This window comes from Sebastes umbrosus, chromosome 9 (assembly GCF_015220745.1).
Source record: "Sebastes umbrosus isolate fSebUmb1 chromosome 9, fSebUmb1.pri, whole genome shotgun sequence".
Classification (NCBI taxonomy): Eukaryota; Metazoa; Chordata; class Actinopteri; order Perciformes; family Sebastidae; genus Sebastes; species Sebastes umbrosus.
This window is the reverse complement of record NC_051277.1, coordinates 6,809,630-6,828,445: the sequence shown is the minus strand read 5'-3', so window position 1 is coordinate 6,828,445 and position 18,816 is coordinate 6,809,630. Positions and strand designations below refer to the sequence as shown.

Genomic DNA, 18,816 nt, shown 5'->3' with positions numbered 1-18,816 from the left:
GCGATGAGAGTGAACCAAAACAGTAAAGTTGCGGCTAGATAGCAAAAACAGTGAGGTGAGAGGAAGTGAAGGATGTATTGTCAACAGACTGAGATTGTGGTACCAAACAGGAGCTTGTCCACGGGTTTATTTTAAACCCAGTACTTACTAAATCAGTGGTTTGGTCAACCTTTTAACCTTTTGACTCTTCGTCACCAGTTCCAATTTCAATTTAATATATATAATTATTATTATTATAATTTTTTTATTAAACAAAAGAACACAGATTCAGTATACAGGGGATAATATACACATAGAACAATAACAATAGAAACCAGGATATATCACACTAGACAAAAATATTATAAAACATACAGATATGTTGCGTCTTAATAGCCCTTTTGTTAGTTGAATTAGAAAGTACTTTCCCATCGTGCTTAACATCCTTCAGGAAAACAACAAAATAAGGTTTTTGTTAAAAAAGATTTTGCATCATTAACAAATTTATTCTAAAAAATAATAATATTTGTCTTGCTTTTTGTGTGTTTTTCAAGAAACCAAACACCACATTTTCCCATAATAATGTCTTTAAAGATATGATCAATCTTGGTCTTGTATACGGTCTTTTGAATCAAGTTTATAACAGATAACAATATACAAACCAACATTAATTTCCTTACCTAAACACATTAAATACACAAAACTATGGGGACTAACATCATCACACATGAATGCAATTACTCAGCTGAGTCTCAGCTTTACAGTGATACCCAATTTATGTAATTCCAAGACTGTTTAGGGACCCCAGTATGCAGAAATATTCAAACACATTATTTTTAGAATAGGCGAAAATAACACATTTATACTGCATTCAAAACACTGCATGGTTTATTTATGGATTATCATAAAGTGGGCAGGTCTGTAAAGGGGAAACTCGTGGGTACCCACAGAACCCATTTTCATTCGCATATCTTGAGGTCAGAGGTCAAGGGACCCCTTTGAAAATGGCCATGACAGTTCTCCACACCAAAATTTAGCGTACGTTTGTAGCGTTATTTAGCCTCCTTCACCACAAGTTAGCATTACATGGTTGATACCAATGGATGCCCTAGGTCAGGGGTCAGCAAGCTGCAGCTCCGGAGCCACATGCGGGTCTTTAGCTCCTCTCCAGTGGCTCCCTGTGGATTTTTAAAAATAACAGTTTTTTGTTTACGTTTTCATTTTTATTTATCATTGTTGTAGGTTTAATGTACGACGGAACAACGGAGTATTAGGGCCACTTTGAGGAACATCTGAGATTTCGAGAATAAAGTCATAATATTATGAGAATAAAGTCACAAGTTTACAAGAAAAAAAGTCATAATATTATGAGAATAAAGTCATAATATTATAAAGTAGTAATTTTACGTGTTATTTTCTTTTTTTCTTGAAAGTTATGACTTTATTCTCGTAATATTACGACTTTTTTTCTCGTATAGTTATGACTTTATTCTCATAATATTATGACTTTTCTTTCTCGTAATATTGTAACTTTATTCTGGAAATCTCCGATTTTTTTCCTTTAATGTGGCCCTAATACTCCGTAGTACATTTGAATTTTGGCCCTCACTGCATTAGACTTATATACTATATGCTTAGACCATAAACTGTGTTACCTTTATCACAATGCTCAAATTTTTATTTGATTTGTATTTTGTATTTTGTATTATTATTTTTTTTTTTTCTAAAATGGCTCTTTTTATAGTAAAGATTGCAGACCCCTGCCCTAGGTCGTCTAGTTTCATATGATACCAGTATCTTCACTCCAGCTTTAAAACCGAGCCCGTCACAGTCTCCTTTGCCCGAGATATGTACTGAGCCATTGTACTGTTGAACAAAACCACTCATCAGTGCCCTCTGCTGGACAAACCAGAGAGGCAAATGTCATGGGGATTATCTTTGGTCTCTCTCTGTACTGCAATTGTCAAAACACATTGATCCTAATATATCTGCAATAAGCTAATATCGGCATATTTTATGACCTGTGGGAAACACTGCGATAGATTTCAAAATAAAAGTCTTAGAAATGTCTCTCGGGAACGAGTGTATTTATCATGTGAAGGTAGAGAAACTCTGCAGTAACCAGGCTGCAGTGCTGATATATTCTGTGCACTGACGAGGGAACGACAGGACTGGATCACTATGTACTGTATATGTCTACGGGAGACTGTACTGTAGATGTATATTAGTTTATACACTGTTTATCACATGCCAGGTGTTTTAACCCCAATAATGTGAAACTACTTGTTTTATACAGTAACACTGTACGCTGACTTTCTTTCCTAACTGGTAGGAAGGACATTTTACTCCACTACTGACTGTTTCTTAAACCACCACTGTATTCCTAATGACTTCTTTTGTACAATATTTGAAACATGATGTTTAAGCTATATATTATACTGCTGATTAGTATTTTTAATTCTTTGTATAATACTTCTACTACAAGTTTATTAAATGTTTGCTAGTCAAACTATATCAATCTATATTATCTAAAAAATATATAAAATAAATACTCTTTCTCCAATTTACTTTATTTGTGAAAACTTTATTTCCAGACCTTTCAGTGTATGTAAGCTGTACGCTTTTCTGCAGCTGGTTATTGGTGCTATATTGTATTGGGGCTTCCAACAAAGACCATCATGGTTTTAATCTTTGCACCATTTTTATTTGCCTTTTAAATTGGCATTAATTTAGTTGTCATATCACAAATTTGAATATTTATTTGCATTACCTTTATTGCTATTCCTCAGTGGTGGAGGAAGTATTCAGACACTTAAATAAAAGTACTAATAATACCACACAAAAAAAATTCTCTGTTACAAGTAAAAGTCTCACATTGAAAATGTTACTTAAGTAGAAGTAGGTAAGTATAATCAGGAAAATGTACTGAAAGTATTAAAAGTAAAAGTACTCAACACCGAAAAACCTGTGACTGTACTACTGTATTATTATATATTATATCACTAAATAGATTTAGATACATTCAAAATAATTGATAGGGAAAATCAGCAAATCGTCACATTTGTGAAGCTGCAACCGTGAAATGATTTTGCTTAAAAATGTATTTATAATTGATCAATTTTTTAAAAGTTGTTTTTCACCTTGGGGTGATGTTCAAAATTCAAGATTCAAGATTCAAGATGTTTATTGTCACACCGGTTATACAAGTGCAATCATGTGAAATACTTTTTGCTGGCAAGCTACATTAAGAAAACAGTAAGTTAAGTAGCAAAAAATAAAATAAAATAAAAATAATAGTGTATTTACAAATAATATACAGTATAATAATAAAGGAAATACTTGGTATATGGTAAATATAGAAGCACAATATATATATTTATATATATAGCAGTAGAGGTTGCATACTATATATATATATAATAGTGTATTTACAAATAATATACAGTATAATAATAAAGGAAATACTTGTTATATGGTAAATATAAAAGCACAATATATATATATATATATATATATATATATACATAGAAGCACAATATATATACATACATATATATATATATATATATATATATGTCCCCTTGGGATTAAAAAAATGTTCACTATTTTCTAAAATTTAATTAAGCAATTATTCAAGAAAATATTCAACAGATCAATCACTAATAAAATAATTATTTTCACCCCTATAGTATCTTTTAGGTGCTAGTAATGATAATGTGGGATTTACTCCTTTCTAGATTATTTTCTGCTAAATTGTCTCTTTTGTGAATATTTATTTGATATCTTAAATCTATGTCTGACAGTTCTGGAGCTAATGGAGCTAAAATAGTTCAACTAATGCTTATTATTTACTCTTATTCATCCACAATAAAACCTTTCCAGTGTTGATCTGTCAGAGAGCTGCAGTTCCCGTGTTGGCCGCAGGGTGTCGCTGTTGTCTGTGTATGAGAGCGGAGAGAAGACGTCCGAGTCAGAGGTGAAAGGGAAGAGGTCAGTCAGAAACAGAAACATGGCTGCTCCCGTGGATGACATGTTTTCCTTCTGCGTGGACCCCTCTAAAGCCTCCACCTGCGTGGACGTCCGTTTTATAGACAACCTGAAGGTAAGACAGTTTAGCGTTAGTGAAAATAAAGAGATTTAGACGGATATGTGGTTAAACGTAGCTCTCTCGCCGCGGTGATGTGGCCTCATGTTGGCTGTGAAGAGATGCTCTCAGCCGGGCAGAGCAGCGCCTGCTGGCTCAGAGAGCTCTGGAGCACCTGGAGATGATTATTGTTACTGTTTATTTTTTGTTTATTTGTTTTGCACAATTTAAGACAATACAACACAACAAAAAAATAAATGAATAATATAAAGTGCAGGAAGATTAAAAAAAAACCCCAGAAGGCTTATCTGAAGCCTCCACCTAGAGACAAGATTAATATAAAGAAATAATATGACTACATAATAGTGATAAAAAACAATTAGGACAAGATATATATATATATATAATCAAAACAATAACAATACAGTAAATTATACACCTATCTGTGTCCAAAACTACCAGGTAGATACTGGTTTGCACGTTTATTGTGTTCATTTTAACTAAAAGTGAGTAAGCTAAGGCAGTTGTTGCCAAGAACCCCTAAACTGACACAAATTAGACCCCCATTTAGTAAGATTTTTGTTCCAGGGTATTGTAGTATTTTTGCTTTTAGATGCTTTATTACAGGGGTTTCTGTAGCTGATAAAAACTGTTCTAACACTTTTATTAAAAATCAGTGTATGAAACCCAAGACCAAAATAGTTATAAGAGAGATATCTTTATTAATACTGAAGGAAATTGTTTTTCCAGACATTGCTCAAAAACTACAACAACACAGGGCCGGCTCGAGCCCTTTCGGTGCGCTTAGGCCAAATTCGGATTTGAGCCCGCCCGGCCACCTCTCTAGGGTTATGGTACGTGTCCACAGGCTCCTTCCTTTCCACGCTTCCCATTCATTGTCTATGTATGCAGCCGTGCAATGCATTCTGGTAACGTGGCGGCGTGATTCGAGAAACGGAGCATCACGATGCCCGCTCCTTATTTGCATAGAGTTGAGTTCTAGTCTACTTTATGCAAATCACGGTCGTCCGACGTGACTCGCTGCCGCTCGAAACTCCCGAGAATCTTTTAAAATAAACGTTGTCGATCCAAAATAAAGACAGATTCAGCAACTGCATGGATTATTTCTCGCCTCAAATGTTCTCAGAAACACTTTTCGGTGAACTATTTTCGTGAAATAAGAGAAGAACGTTTCCAAACGATCCTCCATATTGTTTCCGGTTTGAAAGCTGGGAGCAGCAGAGGGAAAGCGTTCGTCCAATCAGGAGCCGAGTGCCTTGTTTCTAGTGACAGCCCACCGAGCGTCCAATGCTGGGAGGCGGCGCGTCCCCTCGCGATAAAAAACGCCCCTGTGGACACGTACCATTACCGTTCATCCCTCCAGAACCCAAACACTGTAAACCACAGCACACATCAGACATCACAATGGTTTTAAGACAAAAATTAAGATTTTTATCTTCATAAATAACTGTATTTATTATAATATGAATAAACAATTGGTCCCTGATGTTGTTGGCTTAAAAGTGTTCAGTCAGTTTCACTACAATGTACATTTTTATTAACAAATAAGTGCGACTGGTGCAGGTGAAAAAGTGTCAGAAAGAGAGTTACAGGTGTGAAAAGTGTATTTTTTTTTCTTTATCTGTTGCAGAAAATGAGGAAGGGCGCCCACCAGTATTGTTTTTATTTATTATTTATTTACCTGCGCCCCGCCAGAATGCGGCGCCTTAGGCGACCGCCTATATGGCCTGTGCCTTAAGCTGGCCCTGCAACAACATAAGAATAAAAAAACGCATCAGAGTAATAAATATAAAGTGTATAAGAAGAATGTATAATACCAGTGCCAAATAGAATAATAATAAACGTAAGATAAATTTAGTTAAATTAGTAAACTAAAATAGAAAAGTAATATTGATATTGAGAAAGTGATATTGGAAATTATATTTAAAAAGTAAAGTAAAACTATTGCACATGATATTCTGTCATTGTGTTACTTATGGATGGAATTTTAGTGAAAATAAATCTATAAATCTATATATTTTCCCTTGTTTTAACCGTCGCAGACGCTGCCTGGTAGTAATGTTACTACCGGTAAAACGCACGTGACATGTGACTATGCAGCGATTTTTCTAAAAATCATCGATTAATTTCCAGTGATTATCGAATAGTATTTTGCTTGGAACGCACATCCCTAGTCCCTGGACCACACTTTGAAAACCACTGAGCTCAGTGACAACATCCACCATTTTACACCATGAAACTTATTATGGTGTGATACGCATGGAGCCAGTAACTTTATTGTGCCGTTGTACCCAGACATGATTGATGTAGGGGTTCACAAAGTAAGAAGAAACCAAAATAATTAGATTTAGCTTCAGTTTTAATGTGAGGTTTATGTTGGAGGGCAGAGAGAAGGGTAGTTTCAGTTGATTCAAGTCAGCATAAACTAATAAATATGTCATTGGCATTGAAATAAAGCAGGTGGCGTACCTTGTTTAGGAGCCAAAATCACATTATTTTTCACTCAGTGCTGTCTAGTGTCATTTTTGCTGATAAGAAATCCATTCATCCATTAAGTATGCCCGCTTATCCTTTGCAGGGTCGCAGGAATCCTCCACTTAAAAGCCTTGAAAGCTGTGATAGTATGAGGGTGAAGGCAAATGAAACAACCCAATACTCTGTAAAGAAATGTTTTCTATGCAGAGGTCTAAATGAGCAGAAAGATAAAGATCAAAAGCTCAATGACAACATGAGAAACTGAGAGAGAGATTTAACTTTACCATTACCCAGCATCTCTTAGTACATTTCTATCTTCACAGCGTACCAGCTACGAGATTCTGCTGTAGGTGGGTTTAAACCATCAGAGGCTGCTGTGCACAACAGTAATGGTTTGTTATTCATGTTTCAGGGGAAGGGTCTCTTCGCCAAAAAGAGCATCAAGAAGGGAGACGCCATTTTCCTCGAGCGGCCTCTGGTCTCGGCCCAGTTCCTGTGGAATGCTTTGTACAAATATAAAGGTGAGATATGTCGACTGTATTTAAATAACATTCCTCATGGGGAAGACAAAAGCAGGTATATTTGATCAGATTTGACAAATACTGGATCAATCACAATCACAATCAAGTATTTGGTATCTATGAACTCATAACAAGTTGAATATCAAAGATAAGCACACATGTGCATTGTAAATTTAAACCAACAGTAATCAGCAGTGTTTTCCCTCCGCTCATCTGCTCTACTGTCTGCTGCACTTTGTCCTTGTACAGCCTGTGAGTACTGCTTACGTGCTCTGGAGACTGCAGAGGAGAATGCGAGGAGACTCAGCGGCATCCCTGGACTCAGCATCCCTCACCCCGAGCTCTGCCGTGTTCGACCCGAGCTGCACCAAGCCTGCCCTCAATGCCAGGTGAGTCGAGACAGTAGATGTTGATATGCGTGGATTTGACTGAAGCCTAAACATTTTCTGTGGAAGTTGTCATTTGTTTCTCACAGACGGAAAATGCCCTGAAAATAGTGGTCAGATCAATATAAGAGAAAGAAAACAACATTGATTTTTAAGCCAGCAGTGGTGAGGAGGAGCTTCCACTGAGTCAGTGGAGGCGACATGACTAGCTGATTGATTTTAAGAGGCCAGTATAGGTTCTATGGATCAGTAAGCTTATCTGTCTAGTGAAACACTGAGACAACTGTTTACACTTGGTGGTTTCTTTGTATTAGCGGTATTGCATATCAGCGTAGGTCACTTAGAAACAGGCTGACAAAGCGGCTTCCATTTAATTAAGTTTGATTAAATTTAAGTGCACAATCGATAAATCAATAGATGTAAAGTGCAATAAAATCCAAAGAAATTAAGATTTAAATAAAGAGCAATTAATACATTAAATTAAAAAGAACAAAGGCAGGAAAAACACAGAATAAAACTAAATTGTGTGTTTAGGAGAGATTTAAATATATAACATTGATATACAAAGAGCCTCATTTCTCCTTAAGTATAAACTGCCCTGTATGTCCAAGAATTGGTCTGCGTTATTTTTTTGCAATTGGCATTTTATTGAAATTTTGAAAGACATAGAAATATACACAAACATAAAACAAGGAGTAAAAGACAATATATACATAAATAACTTCATAAAATAATAATAAAAATAGAGGACTAAGACATTAAAAATAAAAAATAAGATACAAATAAAATAAAAGTAGAAAAGAGGCTGTGTTGTAGTTGGGACCAAGTGAGCAGTTGCATGGATGTGTGTGTCCAGATTTGGTCTATTTTCTGTGGAAATACAATAATTACTTTACTAGAAAACACAAATTCTTATTAGCATTATTGGCATGACAGATCAGAAACTTATAATGCCAAAGCAGTACAGAAAAGTCTTAACATTGACAGATGATTTTCAATAAATATACAATAATATGCAAATATATCAACAATCATATCAAATAAAATATATTAAAGGCATTACATACAAATTATTAACATGGACAGCTGTAATACGTTAACAGATGTAATCACTCACATTTACTACTGAGCTTGTCAACATATTTTGAAGCTAATATTGCAAACATAGATATGACAGTTTCTCAGGATTGGGGAGATGAATAAATGCAGGATGAATATTATTTTATTTTAAAATAAAACATCTCTCAAATCTTAATATTTCTCACAACCTCTCTTTTATGACAAAGTGTTCAAAATATAGCTTTTTCTTTTCTTAGGAAAATTATGTTTTTAGTCTCTCCTGATGTGACCAACGAAATTGTTGTTGTTACTAATGTTACCGTCACTAATAGCGGGTATAAAAACACATAAATGAACACTGCATTTAGGTGATATGCATGGATACTTTTGTCCTTGGAGTCATTGAAAACCATCGATTTGAAAAATGCCCTCTTTGTACAGAATATGTGCAGAATAATACAAAATTCAAAACGTGTGTAAATCTTGCGGAAGTTTGTTCATTTGTAATTTGCTTTATTCAGCTGGACTGATGTTAAACACTCACCTCTACTGAAGAAGGAAACTGTTACCACATTGAAAGTTATTATGTTTAATACACTTTTAAAAAATATATATATATTTTCATACCTTGAAATAATTTGCATTTATTTTTTGGTCGTTTTCAGTATTTCTTTGATTGATGTAAACCGGTCATCCTCTCTGCAGGTGATGTACTGTAGCAGCGAGTGTCGACAAGCTGCAGCAGATCAGTACCATCGAGTTCTGTGTTTGGGTTCCTCCCAGGACGATCCGGACCACCCCATCAACAAGCTTAAAGATGCATGGAGGTCAGAGAGCATTTTATAGATATTTTCGTCGTAAACCCCCTTTGAGTGTGCAGATTTTCTATTTAAATATTTCATTCACCTCAATGAAGATTTGTCTTCTCTTCAGGAGTATGCATTATCCACCGGAGACCTCCAGCATCATGCTTATGGCCAGAATGGTAGCTGCAGTCAAACAGGTGAGCTCTGATTACATTTAGCTCCTAAATCATTGAAATAGTTTTGGGTTTCAATTCATTCTGGTGGGTTCGCTGATCATTTTAGAAACACAATACAAACACCTTGCTGTAAAATGACATAATTGAATCATTACCATGTGTAACAAAGATGTACTGAATACTAACAATAAAATACACTATAATAACTAACACAATGTTTGTTATAATATTTATTGGTTATGTTGTACAGGCCAAAGACAAAGCACACTGGCAGAAGCTGTTTACACACTTCTGCAGTCGGACAGGAAACGAAGAAGAGGAGATCGCCCACAAGCTCCTGGGAGAGAAGTTCAGAGTAAGCTAACATCATCTTATTTCTGCTGGAACTGTGAAACTGTTGAGGTGCAAAATGTAAAGTATGCCATAAAAATGTAAGAAAAATGTCATAGTATGCCATAAAAAAAGCCCAATATAGTATGTGTTACAAATGTCATTAAACGTCATAGTATAGGATGCCCAAATAAGTCATGAAAGTCATAGTATAGTACTTGCAAATTTATGAACTTATATCAGAGAATTTCTAGTTTTTTTTTGTCTTAAATGTGAGTTTTTTTGTTGTAAATTTAACACTTTAATCTCTTAGAATATCTGAGCTTTTTTCTTGTAAATTTGCAACTTTAATCTCTGATATTCTGATATTTTTTTATCAGAACACTACGGCTATGGGATTTAATATTTTTTTTTGACCTACAATGGTCCTAATATGCCGTCGTATAGTGTGTGATTAAAAATGGCATAAAAAAGTCATAGTATAGCATGTCGAAAAAATTTCATGAAAAGAAGTCATAGTATATTATGTCAAAAGATTTAATGGAAAGAGTCATAGTATAGCATGTTGAAAGATTTCATTGCAAAAAAAGTCAAATTATAGCATCTTGAAAAATTTCATGAAAAAAGTCATGGTATAGTATGTTAAAAGTTTTCAATGAAGAAAGCCATAGTATAGCATGTTAAAAGATTTCATGAAAAAAAGTCATAGTATAGTACGACGAAAAAAAGTCATGAAGAAAAAGTCATAGTATAGTATGTTGAAAAAAGTTCATGAAAAAATTTCATAGTATGTCGAAAAATTTCAAGAAATAAAGTCAAAGTATGTCAACAAATTTTATGAAAAAAGTCATAGTATAGCATGTTAAAAGATTTCATGAAAAAAAGTCATAGTATAGTATATTCAAAAATTCCATGAAAAAAAGTCATAGTATAGTACGTCGAAAAAGATTTCATGAAAAAAAGTCATACTATAACATGTTAAAAAATTCCATGAAAAAAAGTCATAGTATAGTATGTCGAAAAATTTCATGAAAAAAAGTCATAATATAGTATGTCGAAACATTTCACTAAGAAAAAGTCATATTATGGTTGGTTGAAAAATTTCATCAAAAAAGTCATAGTATATTATGTCAAAAAATTTCATGAAGAAAAAGTCATAGTATTGTATGTCGAAAAAAGTTCATGAAATAAAGTCAAAGTATGTCAAAAAATGTTATGAAAAAAGTCATAGTATAGTACGTCGAAATAAAGTTATAGTTTGTTTTGAGTATAGTTATCACAGTTTATGGCTCAAATTGTAAAGTGTGAGTGTTACTACCAACCTGACATCGGTTTAATTCCAACTGTGGCCATCTGTGCTCATGATGTGTGTTATCTGTTCAGTAAAATGTAATTTCTATCCCTCTCACATTGTTTCCATAGGGGCAGCTGGCCTTGCTACACAGCTTTTTTAAAACAGCACTTTACGATGATCATCTGAGTCGGGTAAGAAAGAACAGTTCAAATTTATCCACTACATGTTTCTGAACGTCTTCCTTAATACTTTACAGCTCTACTACTGCAACTAATAATTAGTTTAATCAAAGAATTAATAATTTTACATGTTGGGGAATGCGCATATTTTGCCAACAGTTAGATGAGAAGATTGACACCTTTCTCACCCCACAGAAAAAAGCTGGTTAGCTATGTTTTTTTACTTTTGGACAAAGCCGGGCTGACTGTCCCTGTTTAGAGTCTTTATGCTAAGCTAAGCTAACCATTTGGCCATGGCTTCATATTAACTGCGAATGTCAAACTATTACTTTAAACCAATTAAGTGGTTGGTCTTTAAAATGTAAAAAAATGGTAAACAATTGCCATCACAATGTCTTAAAGTGAAAGTTTATTTATTCAAATTGCTTGTTTTGGCTGATCGATGATCCAAACTAAAAAGGGATTCAGTTTACTGTTATAGAAGACAAAGAAAACCATCAAATGTTCACATTTGAGAATCTTGCACAAGTTTATTTTCTGGCAATTTTAACAACAGTTAATGACTAATCAATTATTTAAATGGTTGCAGATTAAGTTTGTGTTATGATGAAGCTGCAGATTAAGAGAGAGAGATAGAGAGAGATTCCTTTATTAGTCCCGCAGTGGGGAAATGTGCAGCGTACAGCAGCAAAGGGGATAGTGCAAAAAACAAGATGCATCAGCTAACACAGTAAAAAAAGAGCTAAACAAAATATGAACCATTTAAATAGAAGGAAGTATAAAATAGGAGCAGTATAAACAGTATTGACAATAAACAGACTATCAAAAAATTGCACAAGTGGAAAAATGATATTACAATCTTGGGGGGCAGTTTATTAGACCAGTTCAGTGATGAGCTGCCAGTTCTCAGATTTTTTTTATTTGCGTTGCTTGGTCCCCTAAATGTTGCCCTACTTATTAAATCCCTTTTGTATTATAAATATCATCTGAAATTGTTCTTGTGTCATGCTCATGGTGTTGTAGGACACCTCTACCACACAGGCAGTTTGTTACAGAAATGTTTTTTATATGTTATTGAACTCAGTGTGACATCCAGAATCATGTTTATATGCTGATGTAACTGGAATGTGATTGCACAAATAGTTAAGTCCTACCAGCTGGAGATGCTGTAGCTGACCCTGACCTCTGACCTTTAGTATGAAAGGGGTCAAATGCAATTAATGATTTTTCTTGCATGGATCAGTAAAGATATGATTGTATTGCAGTGGTTCGTCCCTGAGGGTTTTCGCTCTCTGTTCGCTCTTGTGGGAACCAACGGTCAAGGCATCGGCACCAGGTAAACACTCGCCTTTCTCGTCCTTCACTTTTGACAACTCTGGATGTTAGTTTGGCTCAAATATTTCTCCCTCTCTGTGCTCTATTTTCCTATTCAGCTCCTTGAGTCAGTGGGTTCATGCCTGTGATGCACTTCAGCTTCCTGCCCAGCAGAAGGAGCAATTGGACTCTTTTATCGACCAGCTATACAAGGACATTGAGAAAGGTCACAGTTTTATCTCAGTCTTGCAGTATTTTTTGGAGTAAATTACTTTTTGCCTCAATTGAGCACATAAGCGATTGTATGAGTGAGTGTCGGTGTTGTCCTAGTGCTGTTTATATTATGTAATCCGTGTTCAGATCTCAACAAAGGCCAGACATTTAAATCACTTGTCTCTTTCCTCTCTGTAGAAACGGGAGACTTCCTAAACTGTGAGGGCTCTGGACTTTTTCTGCTTCAAAGCTCATGTAAGTTCAGATGATCTTCATGTTATGAGTGCTGTTCAGTTCAAAGACGCTGTCTGATGACCCCCCGCCCCCCTTTGTCTTCTTTGACCCCCTGCAGGTAACCACAGCTGCATACCCAACGCAGAGGCGTCCTTCCCCGACAACAATTTCCTGCTTCGGCTCAGCGCCCTTAGTGACATCAACCCAGGAGAGGTCAGCTGACACGTCTGGGTTTGGAGTGATAAATTCTGGCCCGGGACAGAACATCCCTCTCTAGCTTTGTGTGCTCCCTTGTCAGATGGTATTAGAAGGCTGAGACTTTGAGGATTGGAGTTGGTTTGTCAAGCTGTCAGAAAGATTGAGAAGCCTTACATCTGCGTGGCACAGTAATGTCACAGCAGCCGTGCTATACTTTGAATGCTCGCTGAGGACAGGAGCGCTTTGTGTAGGATTTCACCAGTAGAAAGACGAAAGGACACGGCGACTTCCTGCAAACATTACATAAACCTGAATCTTTTTCTGCCATTTGAAAAAAACAAGCAGCAGCACTAAACTGTAATTATTAAGGCTCAATAACTTCAGGTTCTTCAGCCAGTCCAACTGTTTGTTTTCTTCAATTCTCAGGAGATCTGCATCAGTTATTTGGACTGCTGTCAGCGGGACCGGAGCCGTCACAGCAGACACAAAGTTCTGAGGTAAGCATCTGTTATCCCTCCGATGATTCACTTGAACGGGGTCATATTGATATGAAGTCCATCTCGATCAATAGAAGCCTCCCAGGCAGTAATGGGGAAAAGGAATGAGGCAGAGATGCTCTTCACTGGCCAAGTCAAGTTTATTTATACGATATCCAGAGCATTAATATAGCATCAAACTAGAGAGAGAGAGCTAGAGGGAGAGAGAGAGGTAGAGAGAGAGAGCTAGAGGTAGAGAGAGCTAGAGTTGTAGAGAGAGATAGAGGTAAAGAGAGAGGTAGAGAGAGAGCTAGAGGTACAGAGGGAGAGCTAGAGGTAGAGAGAGAGAGCTAGAGGGAGAGAGAGCTAGAGGGAGAGAGAGAGCTAAAGGTAGAGAGAGATAGAGGTAAAGAGAGAGGTGTAGAGAGAGCTAGAGGTAGAGAGAGAGCTAGAGGTGTAGAGAGAGCTAGAGGTAGAGAGAGAGCTAGAGGTAGAGAGAGAGCTAGAGGTGTAGAGAGAGCTAGAGGGAGAGAGAGAGCTAGAGGTAGAGAGAGAGTGAGCTAGAGAGAGAGGGAGAGAGAGAGCTAGAGGGAGAGAGAGAGAGAGCAAGCTAGAGAGAGAGGGAGAGAGAGCTAGAGGTAGAGAGAGAGCTAGAGGGAGAGAGAGAGCTAGAGGGAGAGAGAGAGCGAGCTAGAGAGAGAGGGAGAGAGAGCTAGAGGGAGAGAGAGCTAGAGAGAGCGCTAGAGAAGGAGAGCTAGAGGGAGAGAGATCTAGAGGGAGAGAGCTAGAGGGAGAGAGAGAGCTAGAGGTAGAGAGAGAGGGAGAGAGCTAGAGAGAGAGCTAGAGAAGGATAGCTAGAGGGAGAGAGATCTAGAGGGAGAGAGAGCTAGAGGGAGAGAGAGAGCTAGAGGTAGAGAGAGAGGGAGAGAGCTAGAGAGAGAGCTAGAGAAGGATAGCTAGAGGGAGAGAGATCTAGAGGGAGAGAGAGCTAGAGGGAGAGAGAGAGCTAGAGGTAGAGAGAGATAGAGGTAAAGAGAGAGGTAGAGAGAGAGCTATAGGTAAAGAGAGAGTTAGAGAGAGAGAGCTAGAGGTAGAGAGAGAGAGCTAGAGGGAGAGAGAGCTAGAGGGAGAGAGAGAGCTAAAGGTAGAGAGAGAGCTAGAGGTGTAGAGAGAGCTAGAGGTGTAGAGAGAGCTAGAGGTAGAGAGAGAGCTAGAGGTGTAGAGAGAGCTAGAGGTAGAGAGAGAGCTAGAGGTGTAGAGAGAGCTAGAGGTAGAGCTAGAGAGCTAGAGGGAGAGAGAGAGCTAGAGGTAGAGAGAGAGTGAGCTAGAGAGAGAGGGAGAGAGAGAGCTAGAGGGAGAGAGAGAGAGAGCAAGCTAGAGAGAGAGGGAGAGAGAGCTAGAGGTAGAGAGAGAGCTAGAGGGAGAGAGAGAGCGAGCTAGAGAGAGAGGGAGAGAGAGCTAGAGGGAGAGAGAGCTAGAGAGAGCGCTAGAGAAGGAGAGCTAGAGGGAGAGAGATCTAGAGGGAGAGAGCTAGAGGGAGAGAGAGAGCTAGAGGTAGAGAGAGAGGGAGAGAGCTAGAGAGAGAGCTAGAGAAGGAGAGCTAGAGGGAGAGAGAGCTAGAGGGAGAGAGAGAGCTAGAGGTAGAGAGAGATAGAGGTAAAGAGAGAGGTAGAGAGAGAGCTATAGGTAAAGAGAGAGTTAGAGAGAGAGCTAGAGGTAGAGAGAGAGAGGTAGAGAGAGAGCTAGAGGTGTAGAGAGAGCTAGAGGTAGAGCTAGAGGTAGAGAGAGAGCGAGCTAGAGAGAGAGGGAGAGAGAGCTAGAGGTAGAGAGAGAGCTAGAGGTGTAGAGAGAGCTAGAGGTAGAGAGAGCTAAAGGTAGAGAGAGAGCTAAAGGTAGAGAGAGAGCTAGAGGTAGAGAGAGAGCTAGAGGTAGAGAGAGCTAAAGGTAGAGAGAGAGCTAGAGGTGTAGAGAGAGCTAGAGGGAGAGAGAGAGCTAGAGGTAGAGAGAGAGAGAGCGAGCTAGAGAGAGAGGGAGAGAGAGCTAGAGGTAGAGAGAGAGCCAGAGGGATAGAGAGAGCGCTAGATAGGGATAGAGGAAGAGAGATAGAGAGAGATAGAATAGCACAGCAGCTATAAGTAGTAAAACAAACAGGACTAAGTATCAACGGAAATGTTACACACTGTTCCTTTAAAGTCAGTCAGTTAACCCCGTCTCGCCTGCAGCTTGTTCAAGATGCAACATCCAGACTCCTCACCGGTTCCAGGAAGAGAGACCATATCTCCCTGTACTGGCCTCTCTTCACTGGTTACCAGAATAGATTAAAATTGTATTTGTTTTTAAAAGGTGCAGTCAGTAACTTTGAGCAAATATGATAAAAATTCATTTTTATAAAACGGTCACTATATGCCGACAGTAGTGCATGAGACAGATAATATGTGACCTAGTGCTCATGATAGCATTTGCAAGATTTCAATGTGTCAGGATATAGTGACAGTTTCTTAAAAAAATGTTTTTATCATATTTAATCAAAGTGAAAGCAGCTTTAAAAGCGTATAAAATCATCTTAATCGATTCAGTAATTAACTGGTAAGCAGTGGAGAGAGACTAGTTCATGGTGCCGGTGAGGAGTCTTGCTGCTGCAGGCGAGAAAGGGTTAACTGACTGATTCCTGCACAGAGAGAATTACAGTAGTCGAGGCGAGAGAAATTATCAACATGAAAATAGTCTATCCATCTTTGAATTACACCCCAACACGAGAGTTTTTACAGCATCTTGTGATAATTCTCAGCGTTGAAGAAGGTGCAGATGCACTTCAGGTTGGTGGTGTGAATGAATGCCTTTACCAATATTAATGAGCCCCCATATCACACCCACTGAATGAAAATATTAATTGCACCACACGTATTAAACACGCATTTGCAGCAGAATGCTTCTGATTAATTTCAGCTCTCGCTAGAGGTGCAACAATGTGACTGGTGGAACATTTTCTTCTCAGGGAGAACTACCTGTTTGTCTGCTCGTGTCCAAAGTGCGTCTCCCAGATGGACGAGCTGGATGTGACATCAGAGGAGGAAGAGGAGGAAGGCGAGGCAGAAGGTGAAACGGAGGGGGATGAGATGGAGGATGAGATGACAGATGTCTGACGAAAGACTTGCGCATGTTGTTCTCAGCCGTCTCCTTTTCCTGCCACCATGCCAAGCAACCATGAGGTCCTGAGGAACAGAGACAAAGTTCAACCACAATCTGCATTTCATCAGAACTGTCCAAATGTGTGGAAAGATGTCTTATTATCACCACATTTCACTCATTCTTTGTGCAGTTTTAGAAATCAGCCACAGAAAACTGTATGTCCGTATTAGGGCAGTGGTAGTTTTCATTGTACTTCAGCACACTGGGGGGTTTAAATAAAACTAAGACTTTCAGGGTTTGTGGTTGAACATTTAAAGGGATAGTTTGGGTGTTTTCAAGTGTGATTGTATGATGTACTTATCCATAGTCAGTGTATTACCTACAGTAGATGACGTTCGGCACACCACAGCTTGGAGAAACAGACAAGAGTTACCGCATGGGAGCAAATCAATGTACTGCTGTGGACAAGGCTGGTAGCAAAATGTATGTTAGTCATGTAAAAGAAAGGCCCACCTAAAAAAATCAATATCAGTTTAAGTGTATGCTATATTTTGAATGTTTTCACTGGTTTACCTTGCTGTCAGACAGCTATACAGGCTGTGTTTCCAACGGGGAACTGAAGTCGTTATCTATGCTCTCGCCAAAGCAACCAGACTCCAATGAAAAAAACACAAATTTTACCGCACAGAACACGGGGGTTGCTGGTCCACTGCTGCCTCGATCAGTTAGGTTGTTTATGTTATTGTGTGACTTTGGTTAGTTTGGATTTATCAAAGTCACACAATAACACAAACAAACTAACCGATCGAGGCAGCGGTGGACCAGCAACTCCTGTGTTCTGCGAAGTAAAATTACAGATTTTTTTCAATGGAGTCTGGCGGCTTTGGCGAGATCATAGATGGAAACAACGGCTTCAGTTCCTTCGTCGGAAAGGGCTGTCTGACGGCAATGTAAAGCGGTGAAAATATTCCATATATAGCATACACTTAAACTGATATTGATCTTTTAGGTGGCTAAAATATATTTTGTTGCCGGCCCCATCCACAGCTGTACATTGCTTTGCTTCCGTGCAGAAACTCCTGTCTGCTTCTATAATCTGGGGGCGTGTCGACCGTCATCTACTGTAGGTAATACACTGACTATGGATAAGTACATTAAACAACCCCACTTCAAAACACCCAAACTATCCTTTAAAACTGGAAGGTCTTTTAACACTTGGGGACTATGTATAAAAGGGCTGTCATTTCTAAACTATCGTCACAGTTATTGTGTCATTTGATCCTATGTGCTGAAGTACAGAGTGCAAACAACACTGTCCTAATACTTACTGCCCTGTGTGTGACCTCCAGGTCGACTAAGTCTAACTCATAAGAACGGTTATCATTTCTTGTTCCTGACAACTCTTAAACAAGGCAAAGTGATTAAGCGAAGGTCAACTGGTTCTCAGGTGTTTTTCTCCACATAAAAAGTTTCTTACTTGACTATGCATTACTGTACTGAAGAGGCTTTTTATTTATATTCCGTTGTAATTACAGTCTTGTCATATGGGAGGCATCCAGCCAGTGAAATATAGTTTGGTTTCCACACAATGATCTATGGGGTTAAGTTAAACCTTACTTAATGTATTATGGAGCCCTTGAGTTGAAAATTGCTTTGTCAGTAACTGTTTGCCCTTTGTTGAGAACTGTATTTCAAACCGCAGTTCCACATGAGTGAAAGTGCTGCCGCCCCCCGCATGAATCAATATTACAACAATGACTGTAATCACAAATCCCAATATTTTCAGTTTCTCGACAGAGATTGGAAATATTGAATGAGTAATCACAATTTTCCTCAGTTGGCATTCAGCGCAGTGGCACAGGAGACCGTGGAAGTCACACAAGTATGATTTAAATATAACAGCAGCAAACAGGAGCCCTCGCAGTTGTCGTTTTTACTACTC

At 38.0% G+C, this 18,816-nt stretch overlaps 1 protein-coding gene across 1 annotated transcript; it reads left to right on the top strand.

Annotated features, from left to right (window-relative positions):
• The first annotated feature begins 3,913 nt into the window (after positions 1-3,913).
• Positions 3,914-17,496, top strand: smyd5 (SMYD family member 5). The gene is made up of 13 exons (XM_037779757.1): positions 3,914-4,081; positions 6,972-7,080; positions 7,330-7,469; positions 9,231-9,352; positions 9,459-9,528; positions 9,758-9,862; positions 11,260-11,322; positions 12,576-12,646; positions 12,744-12,850; positions 13,036-13,092; positions 13,190-13,284; positions 13,696-13,766; positions 16,741-17,496. Exons 1-13 carry the CDS (start codon positions 3,989-3,991, stop codon positions 16,886-16,888), a joined length of 1,251 nt encoding a protein of 416 aa, XP_037635685.1. The 5' UTR covers positions 3,914-3,988; the 3' UTR covers positions 16,889-17,496.
• Positions 17,497-18,816: the final 1,320 nt, after the last annotated feature.